The 27646-nt window shown below is 51.8% G+C and overlaps 1 protein-coding gene across 7 annotated transcripts in view; it reads right to left on the reverse strand.

The window, feature by feature from the left end:
• Nucleotides 1-27646, reverse strand: part of PTPRN2 (protein tyrosine phosphatase receptor type N2) — a 1017982-nt gene that overhangs the window by 905872 nt on the left and 84464 nt on the right. For 3 of the 7 annotated variants that reach the window (XM_045387365.2, XM_045387362.2, XM_045387361.2), the window contains exon 2: nt 16519-16569. The exons of 2 other annotated variants lie outside the window; for them this stretch is intronic. In XM_045387365.2, coding sequence (XP_045243300.2) covers nt 16519-16569 — 51 coding nt within the window. Of the gene's footprint in view, nt 1-16446; nt 16570-27646 lie in introns of all 7 variants that reach the window. 2 more of the 7 variants (XM_045387360.2, XM_045387359.2) reach the window with 1 other exon arrangement.

Genomic DNA, 27646 nt, shown 5'->3' on the forward strand with positions numbered 1-27646 from the left:
TTCGTAAACTGCAAAACACATCCCCAAACATGGGTCCCAACGACACTGTCACCCTCAGCTTCGTAAACCGCAAAACACATCCCCAAACATGGGTCCCAACGACACTGTCAGCCTCAGCTTCGTAAACCGCAAAACGCATCCCCAAACATGGGTCCCAACGACACTGTCAGCCTCAGCTTCGTAAACTGCAAAACACATTCCCCAAACATGGGTCCCAACGACACTGTCAGCCTCAGAAAATCTACAGTGATCTGAAACGAGTTCATTCAAACTTGACCTCAGCCTTGAAAACAGCACAGCCAACCGTCTAACAGTCGACCATGATAGATTGGGCGGGGGGGGGAACGTTTTAAACATTAATTAAAAAAAAAAAAAAGGTTGGCTACAAATAGCTTAAAAACCAAATGTTTTAAGTATTTAAAAGAAAATAAACTGTGAAGCAAAAACTACTCCAGTATAAATCTCAGATATTAACATTCCTTGGGGCTGATTTCTAATTTACTTAATTTCTTTCACCCAGGCCCATGACGCCCCTTCATATGGTAAAAGAAAAAAATCCCTTTCCCCTAAGTCAGTGACATTCCTAGGTAGACATCAAGATCTCGCACTTACGAGACCAAAAGCAAAAGCAGGGTATAAGCAAATGAGGTCAGCCCTGGCGCTGGGCGGGAGTAGCACTGGCCCAGTCCCCGCTGTGCAGACCCACCATGTCCCCTCACAGCTGGTCATCAGTCACAGCAAAGCCAGGCCAACGCAACCTCACAGCTGGACGTCAACCACAGCAAAGCCAGGCCAACGCAACCTCACAGCTGGTCATCAGCCACAGCAAAGCCAGGCCAACGCAACCTCACAGCTGGTCATCAGCCACAGCAAAGCCAGGCCAACGCAAGAGGCACAGCGAACTCTATAGAACTCCACGTTCGGAACTTGCTCCTTCATCAAAAAGCGGATTAAACCAGCAGATTCAGCCACAGGAAGGCCTTGGACCCCGGGACCTCTGGAAAACACTGCCTGTAACTGGCACTCCGAGTTAACTTTTCCCTGAGAAATGCTCAACCCCATTTAGGTTTTGGACATGCCACTGGAAATATGCAAATAAGTTTCATCTACTAAACCATTCCTTATCCTCTCAAATCTCTGAAATTTAAGGCTTTAGAAAGTTAATTTGATCAACGGGAAAGTCAATCCAGCATCTAGAGATAAAGGGGAAAATGGTCTTTCAGGAGCATCTTAGTAAATGCTGGCAGGTGGCACGGAGCTTGCCCAGGTGCCCACCCCAAATAGGGGCCACCTCCACTGGAGTCAACCGCCCAGCAGAACGTGGGCACCCCGCCTCCCAGAGGGGCCCTCTTCCCAAGGTCGGCTACGAGGCGGGTCCTGTCTGACCACAGAGGGAGTCGGGAGTGGGGCTGTCCCCTGGCTCCTGGGAAGCACTCATTGTTTAGCGGGAGAGAAGTCACGGAGAGAGGCCGGGTGACGCCACAGGATGCCCCGTGGGACCGTGCACACCGCGTTCTACAGACATGGGTGTCCTGGAGAGCTGAACACAGGGCAATGATGCAAACTGGCATTTGTACCTCCCGGTGCCCCACGGAGATAGGACCTGAGGAGCCTGGTGGTCCTTGTTCAGCTCCAGAGCAGACGCTGGCGAGGGAGGAAGGTGGTCGTAAGAACCCCAACTGCAGCACAGTCTCCAGCTTCTCATGCAGAAGAGCTGGGGGCGCTTGGGAGAAATGAGTTTCCCTGACGCCACAGTGGCAGGCGGGAGGGTTCAGGACCCGATAAGCAACAAGGTCCCAGAGGAGCAGCCTGTGGGTGCCACCAAAGATCACAGTTCTGGGGAGGCCCCGAAGGGCCCCAGGACTCCCCGGCTTCCCCTGTCTAGGGAGGCCCCAAAGGGCCCCAGGACTCCCGGCTTCCCCTGTCTAGGGAGGCCCCAAAGGGCCCCAGGACTCCCGGCTTCCCCTGTCTAGGGAGGCCCCAAAGGGCCCCAGGACTCCCGGCTTCCCCTGCCTGGGGCCAGACGGTGCTCTTCCTCCTGTGGGTGGGAACAGCTTCAGCACCTGTTCTAGTTCCCTTGATTCAGGCATCCCCGGCCACTCTCCCAGTGAGACCACGAAGATGAGGATGCTGGAGAAATGTGACCTTGTGCACGCTTCGCCCCTGCGTAACAAGCCTGCCGTGCACCAGGGACAATCACCAAGGACCGGCCCACTCAGCAGAGGAACCCCCAGGAAAACGCCCTCGGGAGGCCACGCCTGCCTCCACCCCCAGCTGACACCCCCGCCCCAGCCGGGCACTCCAACACCTTCTCGGGGTTTTTAGGATGTGCCACTGCTGGGCTCACTCTCCAGCTTCCTTGAATCCTACCTCTCCTCTCAGGCCTGTGGTTAAGTAGCTATTCTAACTAATGTGAAATTGGAATTCCAAGCCAAGGCACACACACACACCTGGAGACCGTCTTGGTTAACGGGTAATTCATTCTCTTAGTGGGAATTCCAGTCCAGTCTACATAAGCATCATTAAGGCAGTCTCATGGGGAAGAAGTTTGGGAGTCAGATATTAGAACCTCACTGTGCAGAAATACAAAACCCAGAGTTCTTTCCTTAAAGTCCTGACTTGAGGGAAGACCTCAAAATCCAGGGCTGCACATCTGGGCTCTGAAACCTGCATATCATACTTACTATGATTTGTATTCCTCCCGCTGTTTGTTGCTTTGTTTGTTTTTGAGACAGAGTCTGATTCTGTTACCCAGGCTGGAGTTCAATGGCTTAATCACTGCAACCTCCTCTTCCTGGGCTCAAGTGGTCCTCCCACCTCAGCTTCCAGAGTAACTGAGACCATAGGCACTTGCCACCACACCCGGCTAACTTGTGTACTTTTTGGAGAGAAGGGGTTTCGTCATGTTGCCCAGGCTGGTCTTGAACTCCTGAGCTCAAGCAATTCGCCTGCCTTGGCCTCCCAAAGTGCTGGAACTACAGGCATGAGCCACTGCACCCGGCTCCACTGTTAATTTAGAACAAGACACATCATTTCTCCAGTATTTATGATTTTAGTTACAAAGCCACACCAGATAGCATCGAATTCGAATCATATCAATGACACCGATGCGCACAGCTATCCCAACACAAGATAGCAGGGCCGTCCATCCCCAGCACGTGAATGACTGTAAGTCACCAACAACTGCCAGCAAAGGACGCATGAAGGATCAGCCCGAGTCTCCGTGAAAATTCACAGCACAGACGCCGCTTGGGAGGGAGAGGAGAGAGGGGCCCCAGCAGGCACCATCACCCTGTCTGTGCCGCCAAGGGGCCTGTGAGTGTGACCCTGACACCGAGTCAATCTGCTTCTCCGCCTGAGGCTGCCAGGCAGCCTGGAGGCTGGAAAAAAATGTAAAACGTGTTCCTCTAAAACGAGGGCATCCTCAGCCGGGATGCTATAAATACGCCAAAGAAGAGGAGATGCGAGAATGTCAATCTGGTTCTGTTCCTCCCGCTTCTCCTTCCTCCCAGCAAACTTCTGATAAGAGAAGCGCCTGGAAAGTTTGAGGAGCGAATGGCATCTTCAGAGCCATAGGCTGGGGTCACACACGCACATTTGAGCTCATGTGTGTGTGAGACCCAGACTGAGCTGAACTGATTTTAACTTACCTCAAGTCACTAATCTGAAGTCTCAATATCACGTTACTTTTTCCGTTAATACACCAGATAAAGCTGAGCTTCACACAGTTCAATTCAGTCGTTTGCTTCCATCCCCTTTTAGGTTTAATTGGAATTTGGGAGTGGAATGAGACTGCCAGTCACACGGAGTGATGCAGTTTCGTGTGTCACAGCTGTGGGTCTTCCTGTTGCCTCAGCCCCTCTGAGAGGACGAAGGGGTGGGGCCCTGCTCACAAGGTGGCTGGAACAACTTAGATGGTCCCGTTCATTGCTAACCAATGATGCAAAGATGGTTAGACCATTTCAGTGCCCCGGCTGCTAGATTTTCTTCATTAAACACATATCATGCAGTCCTGCCTGACATATTTTAACACGCACAGAAAACAGGGCATACAGCAAATGGAAAATGTCTATTACCTCTAAGTCAGAGTGAGATTTGGTGAAGGGACACGAAAGGAATTTCTACTTTTTATTTTAGATAGTTCCAAACTGTTCATTTTGAATATATCCATATATGTATAATTCATTTTTTAATTGATTTTAATTGACACACCTGAAAGAGAAAAATGGGTAATGCTGTAATGGCCAACATCTTCCCTTTTCATAAAATCAGACTTTGCTGCCGTCGCCCACTATTAAAATAATACCAAAGTGGGCTCAAGAGTAGAGGCAACTGAGAATTTGATTTTAAAGAATGTGCTGAATTTTCTATTAAAGCAAAATATAAAGCTCTTTGACACCCCAATAGTGTACACTTCCTGTAAGTTCAAGAAATTCGCCTATTTCCAAGGCAGCATCACCCCCCCCAACCCCAGGTTTTCGGCCTGGCCTGGGATGGGGTAGTGGCCCGGGATGGGGTAGTGGCCCGGGATGGGGTAGTGGCCTGGGATGGGGTAGTGGCCTGGGATGGGGTAGTGGCCTGGGATGGGGTTAGGCCCCCTACGGGCTGCAGAAGGGCCTTTCTGGAAAAAGCAACTGAAAGCTCAGCCCAGCCTCAGCCAGGCTGCTCTTTTCAGTCCCCATGGCTGCCCCGACAGGCAGGGAGCTCAGGGGGTGTCCCCACCTCTGTCCCCACACATCCACCCTTGGCCAGAAAAGAGGGAGGCACCTGAAGACAGAGAAGGGGAGAAAGCGCTGGTCAGCGGGGCAGGGGCAGGACCGACAGTGCTGGTCAGCAGGGCAGGGGCAGGACTGAGAGCCTGTGGGCAGGAAACCGAGTGGGAAGAGCAAGGGGTGGTAGGCAGGCCGGGCTGCTGGAGAGTCACCATGGAGCATGGGGCAGGCACGGTGGCAAAGAGAGTGGGCCGAGTGGGTCATCACATGGCACGGGAGCCACAGCCCCGGGTGCTGCTTGAATCAAGAAGGCTCAGCCCATGACTGCTACGTCTAGTCTCCAGGACCCAAACTGTCCAGAAATCAAGCAGGACTCCTGCAGGTGCACTGCAGTGGATGGCTAGAGGAGGGAAAGGAGCACCGTACAGACACTCAGGAAACTGCAAACTGGAAGGGGCGTGAAAGCACAAGGCCTTGATCATTCTCCTGGCATTTGGTGCTGAGTGTAGGGCGAGCAATGGGCGTCACTGGGGAAGAGCAGGAAAGGAAGGCTCAGCATGTCCGTATGAACGAGGAGGCAGAGGCCCGCTCTGCCTCTCGAAGAACGGGTGGGATGTGGAGCCGTGACAAGGGCATGGGCCAGAAAGTGGAGTGGGAATAATGCTGAAATTAACCTGATAAGGAAGCTGCTTTCAATGCGTCCCTGAGCTGGACCCCCATGGAGAAGGACCACACACCCCAAGGCTGCCCTTCAGTTTTGACTTGATTCTGTGGGAAAGTGGGAGCCATTGAAGGTTTCACATCAGGATGACTGTAGGGGGCAGACAAGAGACACAACTTATAAACGCGGACTCTGACTTGTGTACATGCCGTACAGAGATGTAATTCAGTGACTCTTTAATTAGCAACTTGTATGGCAGACGTATTCCTGTTCTCAATGACAAGGAGCTCCCACACAGTCCAAGAAAAAGACAAAACTCAGTGGGAAGGGGGCAAAGATGGGAGCAGCAACTTACAGAAGCGGAGGTGAAAGAGGCCGCACGGGACATGATAACACGTGTCACCGCGACAGTCACTGGGGAAACAGAAGGGAGGTGAAAGAGGCCCCACAGGACATGATAACACGTGTCACCGCGACAGTCACTGGGGAAACACACATCTAACAATACCCACGTTGTTGGGGGCAGCGGCTCCCGTGTTTCTCAGCTGTGGACAACCACAGAACAGGACCCTCGAGTGAGTGTTTCGGGGGCAGAAGAGGTAAAGAACAGAGGCCGGAGATGCAGACAGACTGGTGCAAAGTGGCTGCCTGAGGGCTGTGGCCTAGAGCAAGTCACCGAACTCTTCTGAATTCCAATTTCCTCACCCTAAGGCTGTGAGCGGGGCTCATGTTAGTCAACGTGAGTAGGGTGGCGAGGCACAGGAGGTCCTCAGCCTGGACTTTCTGAGCGCTCAAAACAGCCTGGATGTTGTTGCAAAGAGGACTGGAGCTCCCGAAGGGTGACCCACTCGCCGACAGCCTCCCTCCCTCTCTCCTCTGCTCTTCTTTCCTGACTAAAGCCTTCTTGAGGTCTGAAGGAAGCAGATCAAGTGAACGCTTCCATTGGAAGAGCTCAGAACTTTTTTTCCTCTTCATTTTCATGGTTAGCAATCTCAGGCTGGGTCTGCCAGCTCCTGCTGTGATCTGGGGGACACCCAGAGTGTGGCAGCAACTCTGATATTCAGAGCTGTTCTGTTTTATGGAACTGGAAAAAAAATAAGATAACTTTTGACACCTGGGAGGCTGCGGAAAAGCACAGTGGATTTGAAAAACAGATGAGGTAGCAACTGAGAGATCTACGCTCTGTGAATCACAAACCACTCAGACAGCCTGGAAATGCTGAGGCCACACGGCGGAGAGGCCAGGTCCTGGCTGCTGCCTGTGGGGGTGGGCAGAATGAGCCTTGCATTCCCCGACCCTCCAACGCCCGTAGGCGAATTCTCAGAGACCTCACAGGGTATCACGGGATGGCAGGCGCAAGCCAGCTCCGTGGCGCAGTGGTTGTCGTCCTCACTGCTGTGGGGGCGGGGACTCCGGCTCTGGAGACCGACTGCTGTTTCTGTTTGGGTAATGACAGCAGCACCGTGCAATGACTGACCTGCTGGTTCTCTACTTGGCAACAATTTCCCAATTGGGATTCTAGATTCCAAGAAGGTAGGGTCTGGTAACTGTTTCTGCAGCACAAATTGAGTTCACTGCTTGATCAAACCTAAATAAAGAGTCTGAGGAGCAAGACCTTCCTAGGAGCACGTTCCAGCTTCGCTCCACGTCGTGGGGGTTGCGTCTCACCCTGAAGCCTGTGGCAACCCAGTGGAGGGGTTCATCGGCGCCATTTTCCCAGCAGCACATGCTCATCGCCTGTCTCTGTGCTATGTTTTGGTAATTTCCACAGTGCTGGATCCCTGAGCTGTGATCCGTACTCTTTGGCGTTATTGTCATTGTTTTGGGGCACCATGAACCGTGCCCATAGAAGACAGTGAGCATAACTGATAAATGCTGTGTGTGTTCTGACTGCGTGACTGACCAGCCATTCTCCATCTCTCTCCCTCTCCTCCACATTCTCCCATCTCTCTCCCTCTCCTCCAGCCTCCCTATTCCCTGAGACACAACAATATTGAAATTAGGCTAATTAGCAACCCTATAGCGGCCTCCAAGTGTTCACGTGAAAGAAAGAGCCACACCTCTCTCACTTTAAATCAGAAGCTAGAAATGATTAAACTTAGTGAGGAAGTCATGCCAAAAGCCAAGAATCGGCCAAAAACAAGGCCTCTCGTATAAAACAGCCAAGTTGTGAATGCAAAGGAAAAGTTCTTGGAGCAAATTAAAAGTGCTACTCCAGAAAATGAGAAAGTGAAACAGCCTTACTGCTCATACGGAGAAAGTCTGAGTGGTCTGGATAGAGCCAGCCAGCCACAATATTCCCTTAAGCCAGAGCCTCATCCAGAGCAAGGCCCTCACTCTTCAATGTCATGAAGGCTGAGAGAAGTGAGGAAGCTGCGGAAGAAAACTCCGAAGCTCGAGGGGGCTGGTTCACGAGGTTTAAGGAAAGGAGTCGTCTCCATAACATAACAATGTAAAGTGCAGCAGCAAATGCTAATGGAGAAGCTGCAGCAAGCTCTCCAGATCGCGCTGAGATCAGTGATGAAGGTGGCTACTCTAACAACACATTTTCAATGTAGACAAAACAGCCTTACGTTGAAGAAGATGCCATCTAGGACTTCCACAGCTAGAGAGAAGACAGTGCCTGACTTCAAAGCTTCAAAGGACAGGCTGGCTCTCTTGTGAGGAGCTAATGCAGCCGAGGCCTTTAAGCCCAGGCCAACGCTTGCTCATCCCAGAGCCCTTAAGAGTCATGCTAAATATATGACTGCCTGTGCTCTGTCGCTGGAACAAAGCTGGATGACAGCACACCTGTTTACAGCATGGTTTACTGAATACTTTAAGCCCACTATTGAGACCTACTGCTCAAAAAAGATTCCTTTCAAAATATGGCTGCTCATTCGCAGTGCACCGGTCACCCAAGAGCTGTGATGCAGCTCTACAAGGAGATGAATGTTGTTTTCATGCCTGCTGACACCTCATCCATTCTGCAGCCCAGGGATCAAAAAATAATTTCAAGACACATACACATACATATATTTTACATATATTATATATTATATATAACATATTATATATTAATAATATATTCTATAATATAATATATAATATATTGTAATTATATGTATTATATATATATATATTTTTATATATATATTTTTTTTTTGAGATGGAGTCTCGCTCTATTGCCCAAGCTGGTGCAGTGGTGCAATCTCAGCTCACAACCTCCACCTCCCGGGTTCAAGCAATTCCTCGCCTCAGCCTCCCACATAGCTGGGATCACAGGCATACGCCACCACGCTTGGCTAATTTTTGTATTTTTAGTAGAGACGGGGTTTCACCATGTTGGCCGGGCTGGTCTTGAATTCCTGACCTTGTGATCCACCTGCCTCGGCCTCTCAAATTGCTGGGATTACAGACATGAGCCACCGCACCCAGCCAAGACTTATATTTTAGAAACACACTTTGTAAGATGATAGCTGCCATAGATAGTGATTCCTCTGATTGATCTGGGTAAAGTACATTGAAAACCTCCTGGAAAAAACTCACCATTCTAGATGCCATTGAGAACACTTGTGATTCATGGAGGAAGGTCAAAATAGCAACATTCACAGGAGTTTGGAAGAGGCTGATTCCAACCTCCATGCATGACTTTGAGGGATTCAGGACTTCAGTAGAGGAAGGAACTGCAGATGTGGTGGGAACAGCAAGGGAACTAGAACTAGCAGAGCTGCCTGAAGATGTGACCAAACTGCCACAATCTCATGAGAAAACTTTAACAGGTGAGGAGCTGCTTCTTAGGGATGAGCAAAGAAAGTGGTTTCTGGAGATGGAATCTCCTCCTGGTGAAGAGGCTGTGAGCATTGTGAAAACCACAACAAAGGATTCAGAATATCACATCAACTTACTTGATAAGACAGTGGCAGGGTTTGAAAGGATTGACTCTAATTTTGAAAAAAGTTCTACTATGGAAAGGTAAAATGCTACCAAACAGCATTGCAAGCTACAAAGAAATCTTTCATGAAGGAAGAGTCAACTGATGCAGTCAACTTTATTTGTCTTATTTTAAGAAATTACCACAGCCGCCCCAACCTTCAAGCAACCACGGCCCTGATCAATCAGCAGCCATCAACACTGCGGCAAGACCCTCCACCCGCAGGAAGATTACAACTTGCCGAAAGCTCAGGTGATCATTCGTATTGTTGGCAATGACATTTTTAATGAAGGCCTGTACATTGCTTTTTAGACATCATGCTATTACACACTGAATAGAACACAGTCTAATGAAACGTAACTTTTATATGCACTGGAAAACTAGAAAATCTGTGTGACTCACTTTATTGTCATATTTGCTTTATTGCAGTGGCCCAGAATTGAACCAACTGTATCTCCAAGGTCTGCCTGTAGATGCTCAATCAGTGGTTTTTTGATATTCACAAATGAGCCCATTCACTAGCTTTTCCTGGGTAGTTTCTGAAGCACACTTTTGGGAATTGATATGCAAAATTTATATAGACTGGATTCGGGACACACTACCTCAAAATATGGCAGGGTGGCCCTCGAGAAAACGGCAGAAGCAGACCACAGAAACCAGAATTCCCCCGGCCCCTTCTCCTCAGAGGCAGGTCATAAGCCCCTCATGACAGAGGGGCCTCCCTATGCCCAGAGGGGAATGTCCTTATCTCCAGCAGAAGCAGCTAGAAGACTCTGGACAGGCCTTGCTGAGCCCTTCAGCCTATGACATCAGAGCACGCCATCTGCCCTCCGATCACACTTCTACACAACTGTCCATAAAAACAGCCTTTCCTGTTTCCTGGGTCTTCATTTCTGAAGGCTCTCATGTGACATATAAAAACAATATTCAGTAAGTGGGTAGGGTTTTCTCTTATTAATCTGTCTTTTGTTACAAGTCTCAGCCATGAACCCAGAGAGGGGTGAGAAATTACTTTTTCCCCACTGTGGTATATAAACCTTTTATTTGAGGGCTATGGGGGTGTCTCTTGTGCCATGAAAGGATGATTCATTTATCTTGTGTCCACTCACTCAATCAATAATTTCCCACAGATGGCCCTCACTGCTTGCTGTGGCCGAGAATCCAAATACGGTTAATCGCATGGCTTCGAAGAATTAGGGAGACACTCTGGATTTGAATATTCTAAAGTCTTCCACTTAGGGGACAACCCTAGTGCTTTCAGTGCCTAAGTTGCACTGGGAGGTGACTGTTTGCTAGAAAAACTCCCAAATCTGAGAGAGACGGGTTTATTGTTCTGCTTTGTGCCCAGATGGTGGAGCCAGCATTTTCAACCATCTTGTTCTGTGTCGGGTTGAACATCCTGGGAGGAAGCTCATCTGTCTGGGGTCAGGGAAGTAACCCCTTATTAAGGAAATGCAATTCTCTGGCTATATCCTCCACTATGCTTACCTCCTTGCCTAACTGTATCCTCAGTTCTCTTTTCTTCTTTTTAAAAACAGCTTTATTGAAACATAATTCATATACCATATAATTCAGCCTTTTTTTTTTTTTTTTTTTTTTTTTGAGACGGAGTATAATTCAGCCTTTTAAAGTATAGGAGTTGGCTGGGCACAGTGGCTCATGCCTGTAATCCCAGCACTTCGGGAGGCCAAGGTGGGAGGACCACTTGAGGTCATGAGTTCAAGACTAGCCTGTGAAACATAGGGAGACTCCATCTCTGCAAAAAAATTTTAAAATAGCCAGGCATGATGGTGTGTGCTTGTAGTGCCAGCTACTAGGGAGGCTGAGGTAAGAGGATGACTTGAGACTAGGAGTTCAAGGCTCCAGTAGGCTAGGATTGCACCACTGCACGCCAACCTCAGCAACAGAACAAGTCCTTGTCTTAAGGAGTCAATGGTTTGCTGAATGTTCAGAGTTCCATGACCACCTCACCGTCCACCTCAGAGCCTCTCAGTACCACCAAAGGGAACCTGCCCCTCCGCCATCACTTCCCATGCCCCCAACACTTTCCCCAGCCCTACACGGCCACAACCTACTTTCTATCTCTACCAACTTACCTCTCCTGGACTTATTTATTTATTTACCTATTTATTTATTTAGAGACAGAGTCTCACTCTGTTGCTCAGACTGGAGTGCAATGGTGCGAACTCGGCTCACTGTAACCTCCACCTCCTGGGTTCAAGCGATTCTCCTGCCTCAGCCTCCCGAATAGCTGGAAATACAGATGCCTACCACCACGCCCAGCTAATTTTTGTATTTGTAGTAGAGACGGGGTTTCACCATGTTGGCCAAGCTGGTCTTGAACTCCTGACCTCAAGTGATCCACCCGCCTCGGCCTCCTAAAGTGCTGGGATTACAGGCGTGAGCCTCCGCCCCTGGCCGCCTGGACATTTTGTATAAATGAAATCATGCCCCTGTGATTTTTGTGACTCGGCTTCTTCCACTGAACACAGTTTTCCAAGTTTCTCCGCGTCAGTGTGCAGGTGCTTCCTTCCATCCTTTCCACGGCCGAACAACACTCCAGCACCGCAGACGTCCTCGGTTCCTGGTGGTCTTCTGCCCTCTTCAGCGGAGAAAGGGCTTGGAATCGAATATGCTGCCGTTGCAGACGTGAAGGCTGTGGCTGTGACCCCGCCACGGGGAGTCAGCTGCAGGAGGAGCCTCCCCACCATCAGCGTGGCCCGCAGAGTGAGCCACGAGCGCAAGGGTACCCCTCCCAGCAGCTGTTGCTGTGGCCCTGGCTGGCAGCGTCCCGGGAGGGCACCTGCAGAGGGAAGGCAGACACCCTGCAACGGCCCACAGGCCCATGTCACCTGGGCCACCAAGCGCAGGGCTTGTGGGTCGTCACAGCATAACTCAGCCTTGAGCCACAAGACACGGAGCCGACAGGTGTGTAGCTGAGCCATCCCTCCCCTACCTGTCACCATTCTTCCACCTCCCTCCAAGCAGGGAGCGTAACTTTCTCCTCTTGCCCTCCTGGACGTCCGGGGTTTCTGTCCCTGGGCTCCAGCGCTGTGGTGTGGTCGTGACGCACTCTTAGAAGCTCAGTCACCCCTCTGCACCCCCTCTGCTCAGCCACCCCTCTGCGCCCCCCCTGCTCAGCCACCCCTCTGCGCCCCCTCTGCTCAGCCACCCCTCTGCGCACCCCCCTGCTCAGCCACCCCTCTGCGCCTCCCCCCCTGCACAGGCCTCTCCTCCTTTCTGGGTGGCTGTTTCCAGGGATCTGAGCTAAAAGGGAGTGGTGGTTCGTTCATGTGCCTCCTTCCCACCTCTCTTCTTTTAGCAGGAACACGCTGGCATGAAAAATTGGAAAACCAGAGAAATATGAAGAAAATAAAAGTCGCTACCCAGAGAGAGCCACTATTCACAGTTTCGTATATTTCTTTTAGCTTTTTCTGCTATCCATATTTTCACATAGCTGTCATTGTATTAGACGTTCAGTTTTGGATCCTGAGTTTTTCATTTACTTTCTACCACCTGCACTTTCTGATGTTATTAACAACTTTTTGAACACTTCCCTTTTAATGTCTGCTTAACATTTGAATCATGTGACCATAACATGGCTTTAAAGAAGCATTCTCATTTGTTAACGATTTGTCTACTGTTTTAAAATTAATATCAACACCACTGCAAAGAACAACTTTGTGCTTCAAGTTTTCTTTAGTATTTTGCGTAATGGATTATTTTCTTAGGGCATATTCTCACGAATCGGATTGCTGAGTCACGGGCTACCTCACTTACGTGGTGTGAACGCGCTGGCCAGTCAGCGTCCATCACGATCATGCCAGGCCATGCTCCCACCAGCAGGGCGTGAAAGCAACCAGCTCGCTTCCTGACATAAGTGTGATCTATTTTAATCTTCATAGATTTGTTTTCCATTTTTCTATCGTGGAGTAGTTATTATAGCTTTAGAATTTTTAGGACATACCACCTGTTTTTGGATGTGTCCCATTTAAAGTTATCAACCATGAAATCAAATCCACTTTAAAAATTATTTGAAACCTGTTTTCCTCATATTTAGGATGCCCATGTAACAGCATCTAAAGTCTCTTTTCTACAAGCTGTTCCAGGATTACGTGACTGCTTTATCTTAAGTTTTCACTTCCAGAACGCTTACAATCTTTTCTATAGTAATCAAAGTTACTCCAGAGTTATGAATTACCAAGGAATTGACCCCCAGGGTCGCTTTAAAGTTTCTAATCACCACTTCCTCCTGAGGGAGCTGGCCTAAAACCCTCACAGCTGAAGCACTCGATTACATTAAACACGCACATGCGGAGGCTGCAATTTCATAGTTTCAATTGCATATTGTGGTAAAATAGATGTCACATTAAAATGTACCATCTTAGCCATTTTTAAGTGTACAGTTCAGTGGTGTTAACTACGTTCACACTTTTGATCAGTCATCACCACCATCTATTCCCAGAACTTTTCCATCGTCCCAAACTGAAACTCCACCAATTACACACTGACACCCCAACCGTCCCCCAGCCCCTGGTCCCCTCACTCTACCTTCTGTCTCTATGAACTTGACTGTCTTTAGTACGTCACATGCGTGGAATCATTATTTGTCCTTTTGTGACTGGCTTATTTCACTCCGCATAACAGCCTCAAGGTCCACGCATGTTGCAGCATGTCAGCGCTCCCTTCCTCTTCGGGGCTGCGTACTATTCCATCACGTGGATGGACGTTCCACTTGTCCATCTGCCCGTCAGCGGACACTGGGCTGCTTTCGCCTCTGGCTGTTGCGCATTAACTGCTATGAACGTGGGTGTGCAAACAGCTCTTCAAGTCTCTGCTTCCCGTGTTATGGGGTACGTACCCAGAAGTGGGGTTGCTGAGGCAAATTACAAACTCTATTTTTAATTTTTTAGGAAACCACCATAGTGTTTCCCTCAGCAACAACGCCATTTTACATTCCCATCAGCAGTGCACAAGTGTTCGATTTCTCCACATTCTCACCAACACCGATTTTCAGGGTTTTTTAAAAACTAGCCACCCTAATGGGTGTGAGGCAGTATGTTTATCTTTTGACTTTCTTTCTATTAACAAGGTCTGTTGGGCTTTTAAAAAACATATCCAAGCCTGATAAGATTATATATTCCTGCATGTACCTTAAGGAAAGAGAGGGGGAAAGAGAGAGAGGGAGCCAGAGAAAGAGACCCTGCGGCTGGTGACAGAATGTTCTGGACTTGGAGCCACCCCCCACCGCACCCTGGGCTGCTGCACCCCTGGCCCACCAGCCTCGGGCTAAACCAGTCACCATGGCAACCATAAATCTGAGCCAGCAGCGCAGGAACCACTTCTCCTATCGCTCCCGTCAGCCTCGCAAAGCAGTTTTCTAAGATTGGGCGCCTCTGGCTTCGCTGTTTCCTAGACCTCCACTGCATCATTAAAAAAAAATCAAATATCATCTGTTTCTATAAATCAAGGCCTGAATATGGGAATTTACATTTAAATTGCTTTTCTCTTCCAAAGAATCCACAGTCATTATCTGGATATGATGTTGAGACAACTCCATGTCCGGGAGGCAAGTCAAGGTTGGGGAGAAAAACGTCTGAGAACGATCACAGCCAGACGCCCAGGCTGGCCTTTGTCAAGGAGCTGGGGAAACAGCCTCGGCTTTTATTCTGCTGGAGCTACTTACAGCTCCAATTAAATTAAACACACACACCTGCTTCCATTATCATCAAACGCTGTTGAGTCCAGGCAGACGTAGGCTTTTCAATATCCCTATTTTTCTTAAGGCTGCCTCCAAATTAAAGCTGCACGGAGTAGATGCCAGGGAGCCCCGGGGGTCTTGGGCTGGGCCAGAACCTCACCCGCCACCCACGCTGCACCCCACGAGCTGCCGGTTCCCACTTGTCACACTCGGCACAGGAATCTCCCCAAACAAGAGGCAACAGCAGAAGCTGCGGTGGGCGAGGACCTGCTCTCCTCTTGGCGCCTCCAGCGTGGCTTCCCCTCCCGACCCCAGAAGCTGCCTAGGCACAGACACAAGAGGCTCGGTCCGGAACCCAGGACTGGTCCCACCCCAGGGCACATGAGCTCCTCGGTTTCGCTTCTCGGACCCTCAGAGGCATCCACCTCGGCTCCCCCAGGATGCAGCAGTGCAGGTGAGGCCTGTCCTGAAATACCTCAGGAGGGTGGCACCCCAGGCCAGCACCCCGCCGGCACCCACGTCTGTGCAGAGATTAGTGGGTGCAAGGGGCCTCTGGGCAGGCCCCTCCATCCTGGCTAGGATTAAATCCACTCCTGCCCACAGTCTGAGGACAGACGGGCTGGGAGCTGGGGAAAGAGAAGGCCACGCTCAGCGCCTCCCGGGCCCACACGCAACCCCTGACTTGGAGAAAGGCGGCTCTGCCCAGCGCTTTTCTGAGGATACTGGAGTTTACGCCTCCCCTGCGCCTTCAGAGCGCACAGCGCCCAGTTCATCAGCATCAGACAGGACGGGGCGGCCTCTGCTCTGGAGATGCCCTCTGTCTGAACCCACCAGACGGAAGGGACTCCGCGGGACCGCTGCTCCCTGTATTTCATAGTAACTGCCCTCCTCATGGGCTTTCAGCCCAGCCTGAAAATGCAGCATTTGCACGTGTTTTCTTATCCGCCTGATAAGAGAGGAAAATAGGTGGCTTAAAGGACGAAAAACCTGGCTGGGCGTGGTGGCTCACACCTGTAATCCCAGCACTTTGGGAGGCCGAGGCGGGCGGATCACCTGAGGCCAACATGGTGAAACCCTGTCTCTTCTAAAAACACAAAAAAATTAGCCAGGGGGAGCGGCGCACACCTGTAGTCCCAGCTACTCAGGAGGCTGAGGCAGGAGAATCGCTTGAACCCCGGAGGCGAAGGTTGCAGTGAGACATAGCACCACTGCACTCCAGCCTGGGAGACAGAGCAAGACTCTCTCTCAAAAAATTTTTTTAAAAAAGGATGAAAAACTTGCCGAAGGACAGAACAAAACAAAATCAGAAAGCAAGGGTTGGTGCGATGAGTGCCCAGCACCCGGGCACCCTCTTCCCCCCGACCCAATGAGGCCGCAGCCCATGGCTCCGGGGCTCCACCCGCCTCCTCTCAGCAGCGCGCCTGGACGGCCCCAACTCCAGGCCAGAGGCCAGGCTCACCAGGCTGGGCGCTGCGCACGGCGGGCAGGAGAGGGGCAGACCAGGGCGCAGCAGCCAGGACCCCACACTCACCGTTCACACAGGCCTCGGACGCTCCGCAGAGGCCCTCCTCGAGTAGGCAGCCTGCAGGGAAACAGAGAAGAGACACGGTCAGCTGGGGGGAGGAGGGGGTGCCCCCGAGGCTGCCGCCCTGGCCCACTGGTGAGTCAGAGAAACTGCCGGCCGAGCAGGTTCCTCCGATCCAGCTTTTCCGAGATGGTGACCATTATTCTGAAGCCAGAACGCTGCGCCCCTGACTCAACCACGTGCGAGGCCTCCTGGCCTTGTCCCGGAGCCCAGCTCTCACCTGGACCAGGCCCACAGCTCTCGGCTGAGGGTCAAGCCAGCGTCATGATAGGAGCATAGGAGACCCCGGGCGGCAGGATCAGCAGCGGGGCCGGGGACTCCCCTGGGCACCTCCCCTGGACCGGGTGCCCACTGCGCGCACCGGGTCTCCCGAAGTGAGGCTGCAGGGCCCCGGGGAGCGGAGGCTTCCAGGGAGGTACCACGCTCCACGGAGAGCCCATCTGCGTGGGAAGCAAACCGTGGCGTCCGTGGCCACAGACAAGAGACACATGAGAGTGTCGGGAGAGGAAAGGAGGCAGCGGAGACAAAGATGGGCAGGAAAAGCCAGAGAGGCAGGGCCAGGCCCTGGAGAAGACGCCGGGCAGAGGCAGCACCTCGATCCGCACCTAGGAAGGGGCTCCAAAAGCTCCGTGGTGCCGGGCGACCCCAAGCCACGCATCCACCGCGGCCGGGCAGTCTGGCAAAGGCTGGCATTCGGCTCCACGTCCACGCCCATCTTAAAACACAGACAGATGGGTCCAGAAAGCACCACCCCGCTAGGCGGTGGCTCTGGCAAGGGCGTGAGCAGACAGAACACTAGAACCGGGGGGGCCCCAGGGTCATGACGCGGGAGTCTCACTGCCAGCAAAGGCCGGGTGTGGTCTGAACACACCGTGTCCTTCACTCATTCCTGCGAAGCATAGTGCCTTCAATCCTGCTTCACCAACCGACAAACGCCTGTTCATCCGCTAAGATCCCCGCGGGAGCCCCAGACTCTCCCCCCACCGCTGCCCAGGCGTCTGTTTCCGGACTCACCACACTGTGCAGTGACTGTGGATTAGGGTGTATCTCCCTCTCCTGGAGTTCAGGAGCCGGGCGCATGCCTCTTTCCACCCTCAGTACCCCTTCCTCCCATGCCCTCTGTGTGTCTGACACAGGGCAGGTGCCCAAGAGCAAATCGGTGCACAAAGAAACTGAGGAATCCGGAGAAAGTTATGAATCACTGACAGATTCACCAACAGGGTCACGTTAAAGTTTCCAGTCACTACTTCCTCATGAGGGAGCTGGCCTAAAAGCCTTACAGAGGAAGCAATCGGTTGCCTTAAACCAGCACATGCGGATGCTTTAAAACTAAACATCATTCCGGAACTAAGGCAGGACAGAGCCTAGCAGGACCCAATGCTGGGAGTTCACGGGAGGAGGTCGTTTCCCTCATCTCATAACAGCTTCGGGAGCCTTTCACAGTCGCAGGGTGGCCCCTGGCTGGGGTCTGCTTCCTTCCAGGAGGTGGCCTAGGTGCAGCCCTGGCCTGCCCAGCCCACGCCCACCACCACCGCCTGCCAGCAGTCACACAGAACAGGCGGGTGGACACACAGAACAGGCGGGTGGTCACACAGAACAGGCGGGTGGTCACACAGAACAGGCGTATGGACACACAGAACAGGCGGGTGGTCACACAGAACAGGCAGGTAGACGCCCAGAACAGGCGGGTGGTCATACAGAACAAGCGGGTGGACACACAGAACAGGCGGGTGGTCACACAGAACAGGCGGGTGGTCACACAGAACAGGCGTGTGGTCACACAGAACAGGCGGGTGGACACACAGAACAGGCGGGTGGTCATACAGAACAGGCGGGTGGACACACAGAACAGGCGGGTGGTCACATAGAACAGGCGGGTGGACACCCAGAACAGGCGGGTGGTCATACAGAACAGGCGGGTGGACACACAGAACAGGCGGGTGGTCACATAGAACAGGCGGGTGGACACCCAGAACAGGCGGGTGGTCATACAGAACAGGCGGGTGGTCATATAGAACAGGTGGGTGGTCACCCAGAACACGCGGGTGGACACACAGAACAGGCGAGTGGTCACATAGAACAGGCGGGTGGACACCCAGAACAGGCGGGTGGTCATACAGAACAGGCGGGTGGTCATATAGAACAGGTGGGTGGTCACCCAGAACAGGCGGGTGGACACCCAGAACAGGCGGGTGGTCACATAGAACAGGCGAGTGGACACCCAGAACAGGCGGGTGGTCATATAGAACAGGCGGGTGGTCACACAAAACAGGCGGGTGGACACCCAGAACAGGCGGGTGGTCACCCAGAACAGGCGGGTGGACGCCCACTGACGGAAGCCTCCAATCCCAGCAGGTTGTTTTTGGTTTTTTGGGGTGTTTTGTTTTGTTTTGAAATAACATAATCTCGTGAAAAAGAGCATTTCTTCTTTTTTTTTTTTTTTTTTTTTTTTTTTGAGATGGAGTCTTGCTTTGTCACCCAGGCTGGAGTACAGTGGCGTGATCTTGGCTCAATGCAACCTCTGCCTCCCAGGTTCAAACAATCCCCCTGCCTCAGCCTCCCAAGTAGCTGGGACTACAGGTGTGCACCACCATGCCCAGGTAATTTTTTTGTATTTTTAGTAGAGATGGGATTTCACCATGTTGGCCAGGATGGTCTCGAACTCCTGACCTCAAGTGATCCACCTGCCTTGGTCTCTCAAAGTGATGGGATTATAGGCATGAGCCACCGCACCTGGCCAACATTTCATTTCTTAATCCCATTTACCCATGAGCTAACCCCACACTGGGTCTGCATTCTCTGCATTATTCATTCAACAAGTGCCTGAGCCAGGCAGAGGAGGTGAATGGCCAACAGGAGCGTGGCAGGGAACGTTCTGAGAGACACACACCTGGCACTGGAACTGCAGGAGGAGAGGCAGACACCACTCCCCACAAAAGCAATGACCTTGAAAAGGTCAGCATGAAGGTTAGCGGACCTCTCAGATCCTCACACACTGACCTCCGAGGCTCCCCTCATTGCCTCCCAGGGGAAGAGCCTCAGCGGTGAGGGCCCCTCCACCCTAGGCACACAGAGGCTCACAGAGAAGGAGCTGGGAACAGTAAGGAGTGACCACACCGGAAATGTGCCGGAGGTTAGTCCGACGTCGTGGAACGTCTCTGGTCCCGGCTCTGGCAGGAGTACAGGACTCTGCCCAGAATTCTAGGGTGCATCTCCAGTGTGGAGGAACAGAGACCTTGGGGGAAGGCAGATGCAGGGACCCTGCAGGCAGAGCTCTCGTTCTAACTCCTTGTTTGTCATGTGGAAATGGCAGATGATGGAGCTCTGCTAGGAGAGGCACCAGGAAGAAAGCCTCTTTTCCTCCTGTCTCTGCCTTAATCGTGGCTGACAATTAGATGTGATCTGAACGAGATGTGCATCAAAGGATCTTTTGGATCCTGACCTTGGAAAACCACCTGTTACTGGCATGTGCCCAGCCTGATTCATTACTCCAGAAGACTGATGAGAAGCAGCAGTGAGAACCTGCAGCCCTCCACGGTGAGAGGCAAACACAGCAGCAGCGTTTCACGTTATCACCAGAGCTGCAAATGTTATGCATATTTCACCCAGCCAGTCGATATGCTAATTTGACTGCTAAGTTATTTGTGTTATTTGTTCTAAAATTATGAAAGAGCAAATTTCATTTTAAATATCAGCCACCTACTAATAGTAATTATGACCATAAATCATCCAGAGAAGACATTTTCTCCGGCAGACACTGGTTCAACCCAGCCCAGGAGCCTCGGGCACACACCTTCCTCAAGTGGGCTCCACACCCCACGTGTGGCAGCAAATGGCGCCCTGGACTTGTGCACCCTGTCGGCTCCCCGAGTGCACACACTACAGCCCAGACATCACTCTGAGGCCAAGAAGCTAAATCCACAAGGAAAGCCAACAGCAGCCTGTGGGGCCCTTAACTGTGTGTGCCCAACACTTAAAACTGGAATCCTTCACTTCAATGTATTAGCCACCTTTTTGCATGAAAACATGTGACATTCCCCAAATTCTCAAATTGCTCCTCTGCTGAACCCTACAGCAGGGCTGTGGCGCTCAGGGGTTCCTCCTCACTCTGTGTCCACAGGGTATCCCTCCCGCTTCAGCACAGAGACAAGCACATCCAGTCATGCATGCATGTGCACACATATACATACACACATGCACACACGAGCATGTGCACACATATACACACATGCACATACAAGCATGTGCACACATACACATGCACACATATACATACACACATGCACACACGAGCATGTGCACACATATACACACATGCACACACGAGCATGTGCACACATACACATGCACACATATACATACACACATGCACACAAGAGCATGTGCACACATGCACACATATACATGCATACATGAGCATGTGCACACATATACACATGCACACACGAGCATGTGCACACATATGCATATGCACACATAAGCATGTACACACATATACATACATGCACACACAAGTATGTGCACACATATACACATGCACACATAAGCATGTGCACAGATATACATACATGCACACACGAGTATGTGCACACATATATACACATGCACACACGAGCCATGTGCACACATGCACACACGAGCATGTGCCCACATACACATGCACACACAAGCATGTGCACACATATACACGCATGCACACTCATACATGCACACATGCATGCAGTCATGCCCATCACCAACACACTTGTACACACATGCACACCTGCATGCATACACACATGCACACATACATGTAAGCATATACACACATGCACACACGCACATGGGTACACTCATGCATGCATGCTGATCTTGTTCTGATTCTGCTTCCCTACTGTGTCCTCAGAATTCTAAGCAGTATCTTGTCATCATTGTGGTGCCCCTTTTTTCTTACCCTTCTCAAGATGAAAATGGATCCAGGTCTGCAAGGAGCCAGGCTGGATCTGCCTCTCACACCCCAATCACTCCTAAGAGATGTTTATGGAGAGTTTGTAGTTCATTGTGGAAATACAGTAAATGTGAACAGAGCCCACCACCTCTCTCACTGGCTGGAAGCAAGCTCAGCACATCCTGTCCCATATGCACCTGCTCTGCTCTCTCCCATCTCTGGGCGTCGCTGTGGCCAAGGCAGGCATGGCCTAAAAATCCATGGCCCCCGCCTGACTCTGTCTCTACTGCCACGGTGGAAGGCCCTTCCTGGGTTCAGGCTCCTCGCCTGATTCTGCTGTAAGGGCAGGGGAAGGCTGTAGTCAGCAGCAGGACACACAAGTCTTCTGAATTGTGTGCTGTACTTTCCACTGAGGCCCATAAAAGCTGGCTGATGTGAGCTGGCATCCCACAGCAGGAACCGAAGAGGGAGGAGGGGAGGTTCCTGGATGGCAGGCTCAGCACCTGTTGCCTCCAAGCTGCAGACAGGACTCCTCGGAGGCCTGTGAGCTGCTGGCCACTCGCTCATTTCCCTTCCTGAGAGGGGCTCACTGAAGACCGTGCTTTGAGGCCGGAATGACCAAGGCCCTGGATCCAACTGCAAGCAGGAAAGCATCTTCCCAGACGGCACCAACTCACGCACCAACGGGAATGCCAGGACCCCATGGCTGTGCAAACTTGGAGATGCGGGTCTGTTGGGGAAGTCGCTGAACCTGAACCGGGACAGCCTCTGAGAAGGGGATGCGGGGGCTTCACCTGTGTCACCACCACTCACTTGGTACAAGGAACACACACAGATTTCCTCATCTAAAAAATATAATGAAGGAGAGTTAAGTAATCTACACCTGGCCCTGCCAGCCTCCTCCGCTCTTCAGAGCTCACAGCCCCCACACCTGATCCGACCCTCTTACTGTCGGTCACTCTATCTTTGTCCTGTCCCCCTCTACAGTCTTACAAAAAAACATGCCAGAACCCCAGGACCCCCAGTGCCTACTGCCTAGAGCAGGTCCTCCGATGACTGATGTTGTCACCTGCAGCAGTGGCGGTCTCACCACTGTGGGTGTCAATGCCAGAGCCCATCCCAGATGTGATTCCCATCACAGCCATGTTTCCCACCCCTCCCTGCAGAAAACGCTAAGGCTCTGGGGTTATGTGAAATCACATTCTTTTCTAGGAACGCGTCATCATAGAAAAGGAAGGTGCGGTGTTTGAAGAGATGCTCTTTTTAAACATCATCCTCATTTTTAACATTCTGGAGAGAGAGCAGGGTGCCCAGGCTCCAACTCCACCTCCTGTGTGGCAAACACAATGCTGTGCACCTGGCAAAGCCTCCCCCTCCCTCGCATTCTCAGATGTAAATGGGGATGTGCCCTGCCCACTGCAGGGGGGTGAGGGTGAGGCGCCTGCCTGCTGATGGGTGGGCAGTGCCTGGGCCATAGCTACTCCCACAATCTCAGCATCTCCTCACCAGCAGCATACACTCTTGGGACCAAGGAGTCCCCACACCCCACTGAGGTTTTCTAAATGTTTCTATTGGATCAAAAACAACGTGTTAAACCAGGGCCGGTATCCAGGCAGGAATGGAAAGCCAGTTCCACATTAAGAACCCCTATTCTAGGAATAAGCCTGAAAAGTGAGAGATTAAAGCACCTCAGCCTGGAGGCAGGGCTGCCTCTGCCAGGCTGGGCGTGAGAGGACAGAGACCCCCTGGACCCTCTTCTCAGGCACCCGTGCAGGCAGAGCGTCTGGCTTCTGTAGCCCAAGGCTCAGATGAAAGCTGTGATTGCAAATTCAAAGACAAAAGGAAGAGGGAGAGAGGGAGGAGGAAGGCTTCTGGCTCCTCCCAGATCTGTCTCTGAGAAGAGGGAGGCAGCCCTGGTGGCTCCTGCCAGGCTCGATTGCCCATCCCTGCCTGTGACTTGCAGACAGGGCTCAGGGGGCAGCAGGGGGCAGCAGGAGACAGTGCTCAGCCCTCTGCCAAGAGCCCATGACCAAGGGACCTGGCAGTGGCCCGGACAGAAGCCAGCCACCTCCACATGTGAGGGACTGACCACCTCCCTGGAAGCCCAGCCACAGCCTGGGGACACCCTGCAGCCTCCCCCTTCCCTGCAGCCTCCCCATTCCTTATGCCCCTCCCCCTTCCCTGTGCCCCCTCCCCCTTCCCTGTGCCCCCTCCCCCTTCCCTGTGCCCCCTTCCCTTCCCTGGTCACCCTCTCCTTCCCTGCGTCACCTCCCAATTCCCTGGGCCCCCTCCCCTTCCCTGTGCCCCCTCCCACTTCCCTGCGCCCCCCCTTCCCTGCGCCCCTTCCCCCTTCCCTGCACCCCCTCCCCTTCCCTGGGCACCCTCCCCCTTCCCTGAGCCCCTCACCCTTCCCTGCGCCCCCTCCCCCTTCCCTGCGCCCCCTCCCCCTTCCCTGAGCCCCTCCCCCTTCCCTATGCCCCCTCCCCCTTCCCTGCGCCCCCTCCCCTTCCCTGGGCACCCTCCCCCTTCCCTGGGCACCCTCCCCTTCTCTGCGCCCTCTCCCCCTTCCCTGCGCCCTCTCCCCCTTCCCTGCGCCCTCTCTCCCCCCCTTCCCTGCGCCCTCTCTCCCTTCCCTGCGCCCCCTCCCCTTCCCTGCGCCCCCTCCCCCTTCCCTGGGCACCCTCCCCCTTCCCTGCGCCCCCTCCCCTTCCCTGCGCCCCCTCCCCCTTCCCTGGGCACCCTCCCCCTTCCCTGCGCCCCCTCCCCCTTCCCTGCGCCCCCTCCCCTTCCCTGCGCCCCCTCCCCTTCCCTGCGCCCCCTCCCCTTCCCTGAGCCCCTCACCCTTCCCTGCGCCCCCTCCCCCTTCCCTGCGCCCCCTCCCCCTTCCCTGAGCCCCTCACCCTTCCCTGCGCCCCCTCCCCTTCCCTGCGCCCCCTCCCCTTCCCTGCGCCCCCTCCCCCTTCCCTGGGCTGCCAACCAAGGGGCTCCGTCGGGTGACGTGCAGCCCTACCTCAGCCAGGTGACCCGGCCCCACCCTGCCCGCTGCACGTAGGGGTCGGTGTTGCTCAGGCCCCTTCACCTGCTGATCCAGAGTATGGAGCCCCCTAGTAAATCATCCCCTATTCTGAGGCTTTCAGTCACGGCCCCAGCCCAGCATTTTGGGGACCTGTCCCTTCCTAGCCTTGGCCACACTCTCAGCACAGGCCGTTTCTGGAGGTTGACACACATGGCTGCATTCCTCGCAGGGGAGGGTCTGCAGTCAAACTGGGTAGCTGGGGGAGGGAGAATCACCCGGAAGATTCTGGAAACTTCAGCCTCAATGCCTCAGAGAGCAGGAAGATGGGTGCCCCATCCTGAGGACTGCACGGTGGCCTGGATCTTAGACCTATAAGACAGGTCCCCACATCGGTTATGAGTGACATGTTATCTGCCCTGCCGCACACTCAGTTACCACGAACAGCAGGCACTGACCATGCTGGCAAGTTCGGGCCAAGGCTTCTCCTGCAGGCACCAGGGCCTGCCCACTGCACAGCCTCTGGGCACACTGCTGGCCCTGTTCCTGCAGAGACACCTGTCTGTCCCCTGTGCTGGGAGGAGGGGCCTGAGGCTCACACTCCTTCTGTGCTGGGACTGTTCTGCCGGGCACAGATGTCACATGTGAGCAGAAACTGGGGGGCATACAACCATGGATGAGTGACCATGCCTTACTGCAAAGGTGGATCCTTGGGGATCAGGGACGCCACAACTGGCCACCTCCAGTTCACCTCCACCCCACAAGCCTGTCAGTCCACTCCATCACAACAGTGACGTGTGTGTGCTCAGCAGGGGCAGAAAAGGCCAAGGGCCTCCCCATGTCTTTGGCGTTTGTAAAGTCGGTTCTTGTTTGAAGCTGGGGACACAATTCTAAGGCAGTTCCTGATTTCAACTTCTCCTGTTCACAAAATCAACTTCCCACAGGAAAAGAACCAGCTCACTCCACGCCGGAAGACAGGCAGCGAGCTGGGTACCAGGACAACCATCAAGTCCCGCCATTTACTTTTAGGAAAAACAAAACCTCTTACTTTGATAATTTCCTTATTTTGGGTTCCTCATTGCACAGATTTATTTAAACTCTCTTAAGAATAAGAAATTATACCAAATTCAGGATACCTACCAGAATTTTTTGTTTTATTTTAAAGTACAGGAGTTACTTTTCGGGAAATGTGCTCTCCACGCTACACATTCCTCCTTCATTAGTTTGAGGACGTAACAGCAGCAACCTCAACTATAATTATTCTAAATGGCACTTGGTTTTAATCAGCTCTTGGTTTTTAATCGGTTCTGGTTTTTTGTCCTCAATTTCCTGAAATGGGATAATACCTTCAAAAGAAGGAATTTTGCTGAGTCATTCTTTGAGACTAAGAAAACATTTCTAATCTTGCTTTCACAGATAAGACATTCAAGACAAGTTTTGAAAAAGTACCTGATGAAAATCCTTGAACGTTAAATACTGTAGGTGCAGGTAGCCAGGCTATGCCGGGGATGAAACGGTTAAGCTAATCCCAGAGAACTCCAACCAGTAACTCTTATGTTCTGGGTTAAAATATAGTATGCCCAGGCCGGGCGCGGTGGCTCAAGCCTGTAATCCCAGCACTTTGGGAGGCCGAGACGGGCGGATCACGAGGTCAGGAGATCGAGACCATCCTGGCTAACACGGTGAAACCCCGTCTCTACTAAAAGATACAAAAAACTAGCCGGGCGAGGTGGTGGGCGTCTGTGGTCCCAGCTACTCGGGAGGCTGAGGCAGGAGAATGGCGGGAACCCGGGAGGCGGAGCTTGCAGTGAGCTGAGATCTGGCCACTGCACTCCAGCCTGGGCGACAGAGCGAGACTCCGTCTCAAAGAAAAAAAAAAAAAATAAAATAAAATAAAATATAGTATGCCCCATGAAAGTGAGAATAAGTGAGAATACCAAAAGTGAGAATAAAGTGAAGAAAAATAGACGTATTGCTAAGGATTGCTGAGACATGGCACACGTGAGCCACACAGCCTGCCCTGCTGTTAAATGTGAACCTCAGATGCACGGTTTAAGAGGTAAGCAAGCTTTTTAGCAGTACTGGGCTTAGTCGTGGTCTCAGATGAAAGAGAGGAAAAACCCAGTTCATAGTTTCTCAGTCATTGTTAAAGCACCAAGCCCTCTAACAAAAAGACCATCTCATCTTACATTCCCCTTAGGAAATGTAAGTTATATCATTATCACCACCATCATCATCATCATGGATACAGCCTCTGCCACACTTTGATGTGCACGTGAACCAGCTGGACCCTGTTAAATGGGCATTTCTATTCCCTGGGCCTGGGATGGAGCCGAAGATTCAGCATTTCCAGGGTACTTCCTGGTGACTCGTCCGCTGGGCTGCCCAACACACTGAGAAGCACGGGCATCACATGTAGAAATCATCCTTAAATTGAAAACTTGGGTCAGCACATTATGAAAATTGTTAAAAGTAAATTTAACAAACTCTTTACAATTTGTTTTCTGGATCCAAAGTCTTCATTACCCCAGAAAACACATGATGGGCCTTATACAAATTCTTTTAGGCCAGGCCCAGTGGCTCACGCCTAGAGGGAGGCCTAGAGGTCAGGAGTTCGAGACCAGCCTGGCCAACATGGTATTTAGTCTCTACTAAAAAATACAAAATTAGCCAGGCATGGTGGTGTGCGCCTGTAATCCCAGCTACTTGGGAGGCTGAGGCAGGAGAATCACTTGAACCTGGGAGGTGGAGGTTTTAGTGAGCCAAGAATGTGCCACTGCACTCCAGCCTGGGTGACAGAGCAAGACTTCATCTCAAATATATGTGTGTGTGTGTGTATATATATACATATATATAATTTTAAATTATATCGGGAAAATCATATATCAACTAATTTTTACAAATATATTAGGTTCCGTTTTAAGACTGGATGTATATTTAAATATACATTGTAATTTAATTAAGATTTAAAAGACAAAAACTGCTTGCTGGCCCTGATGATTAGAACTCTTACACTTGAGCTAAAAGAAAAAAAAAATGGTTTATTTTGAAAACTTTAAGTGATGAGATAGGAAAGAATATTGCCTTCTGCTACTTTAGACCCCTGTCCACAAACACCACTCACGTTGTGGGTG

This window comes from Macaca fascicularis, chromosome 3 (assembly GCF_037993035.2).
Source record: "Macaca fascicularis isolate 582-1 chromosome 3, T2T-MFA8v1.1".
NCBI lineage: Eukaryota > Metazoa > Chordata > Mammalia > Primates > Cercopithecidae > Macaca > Macaca fascicularis.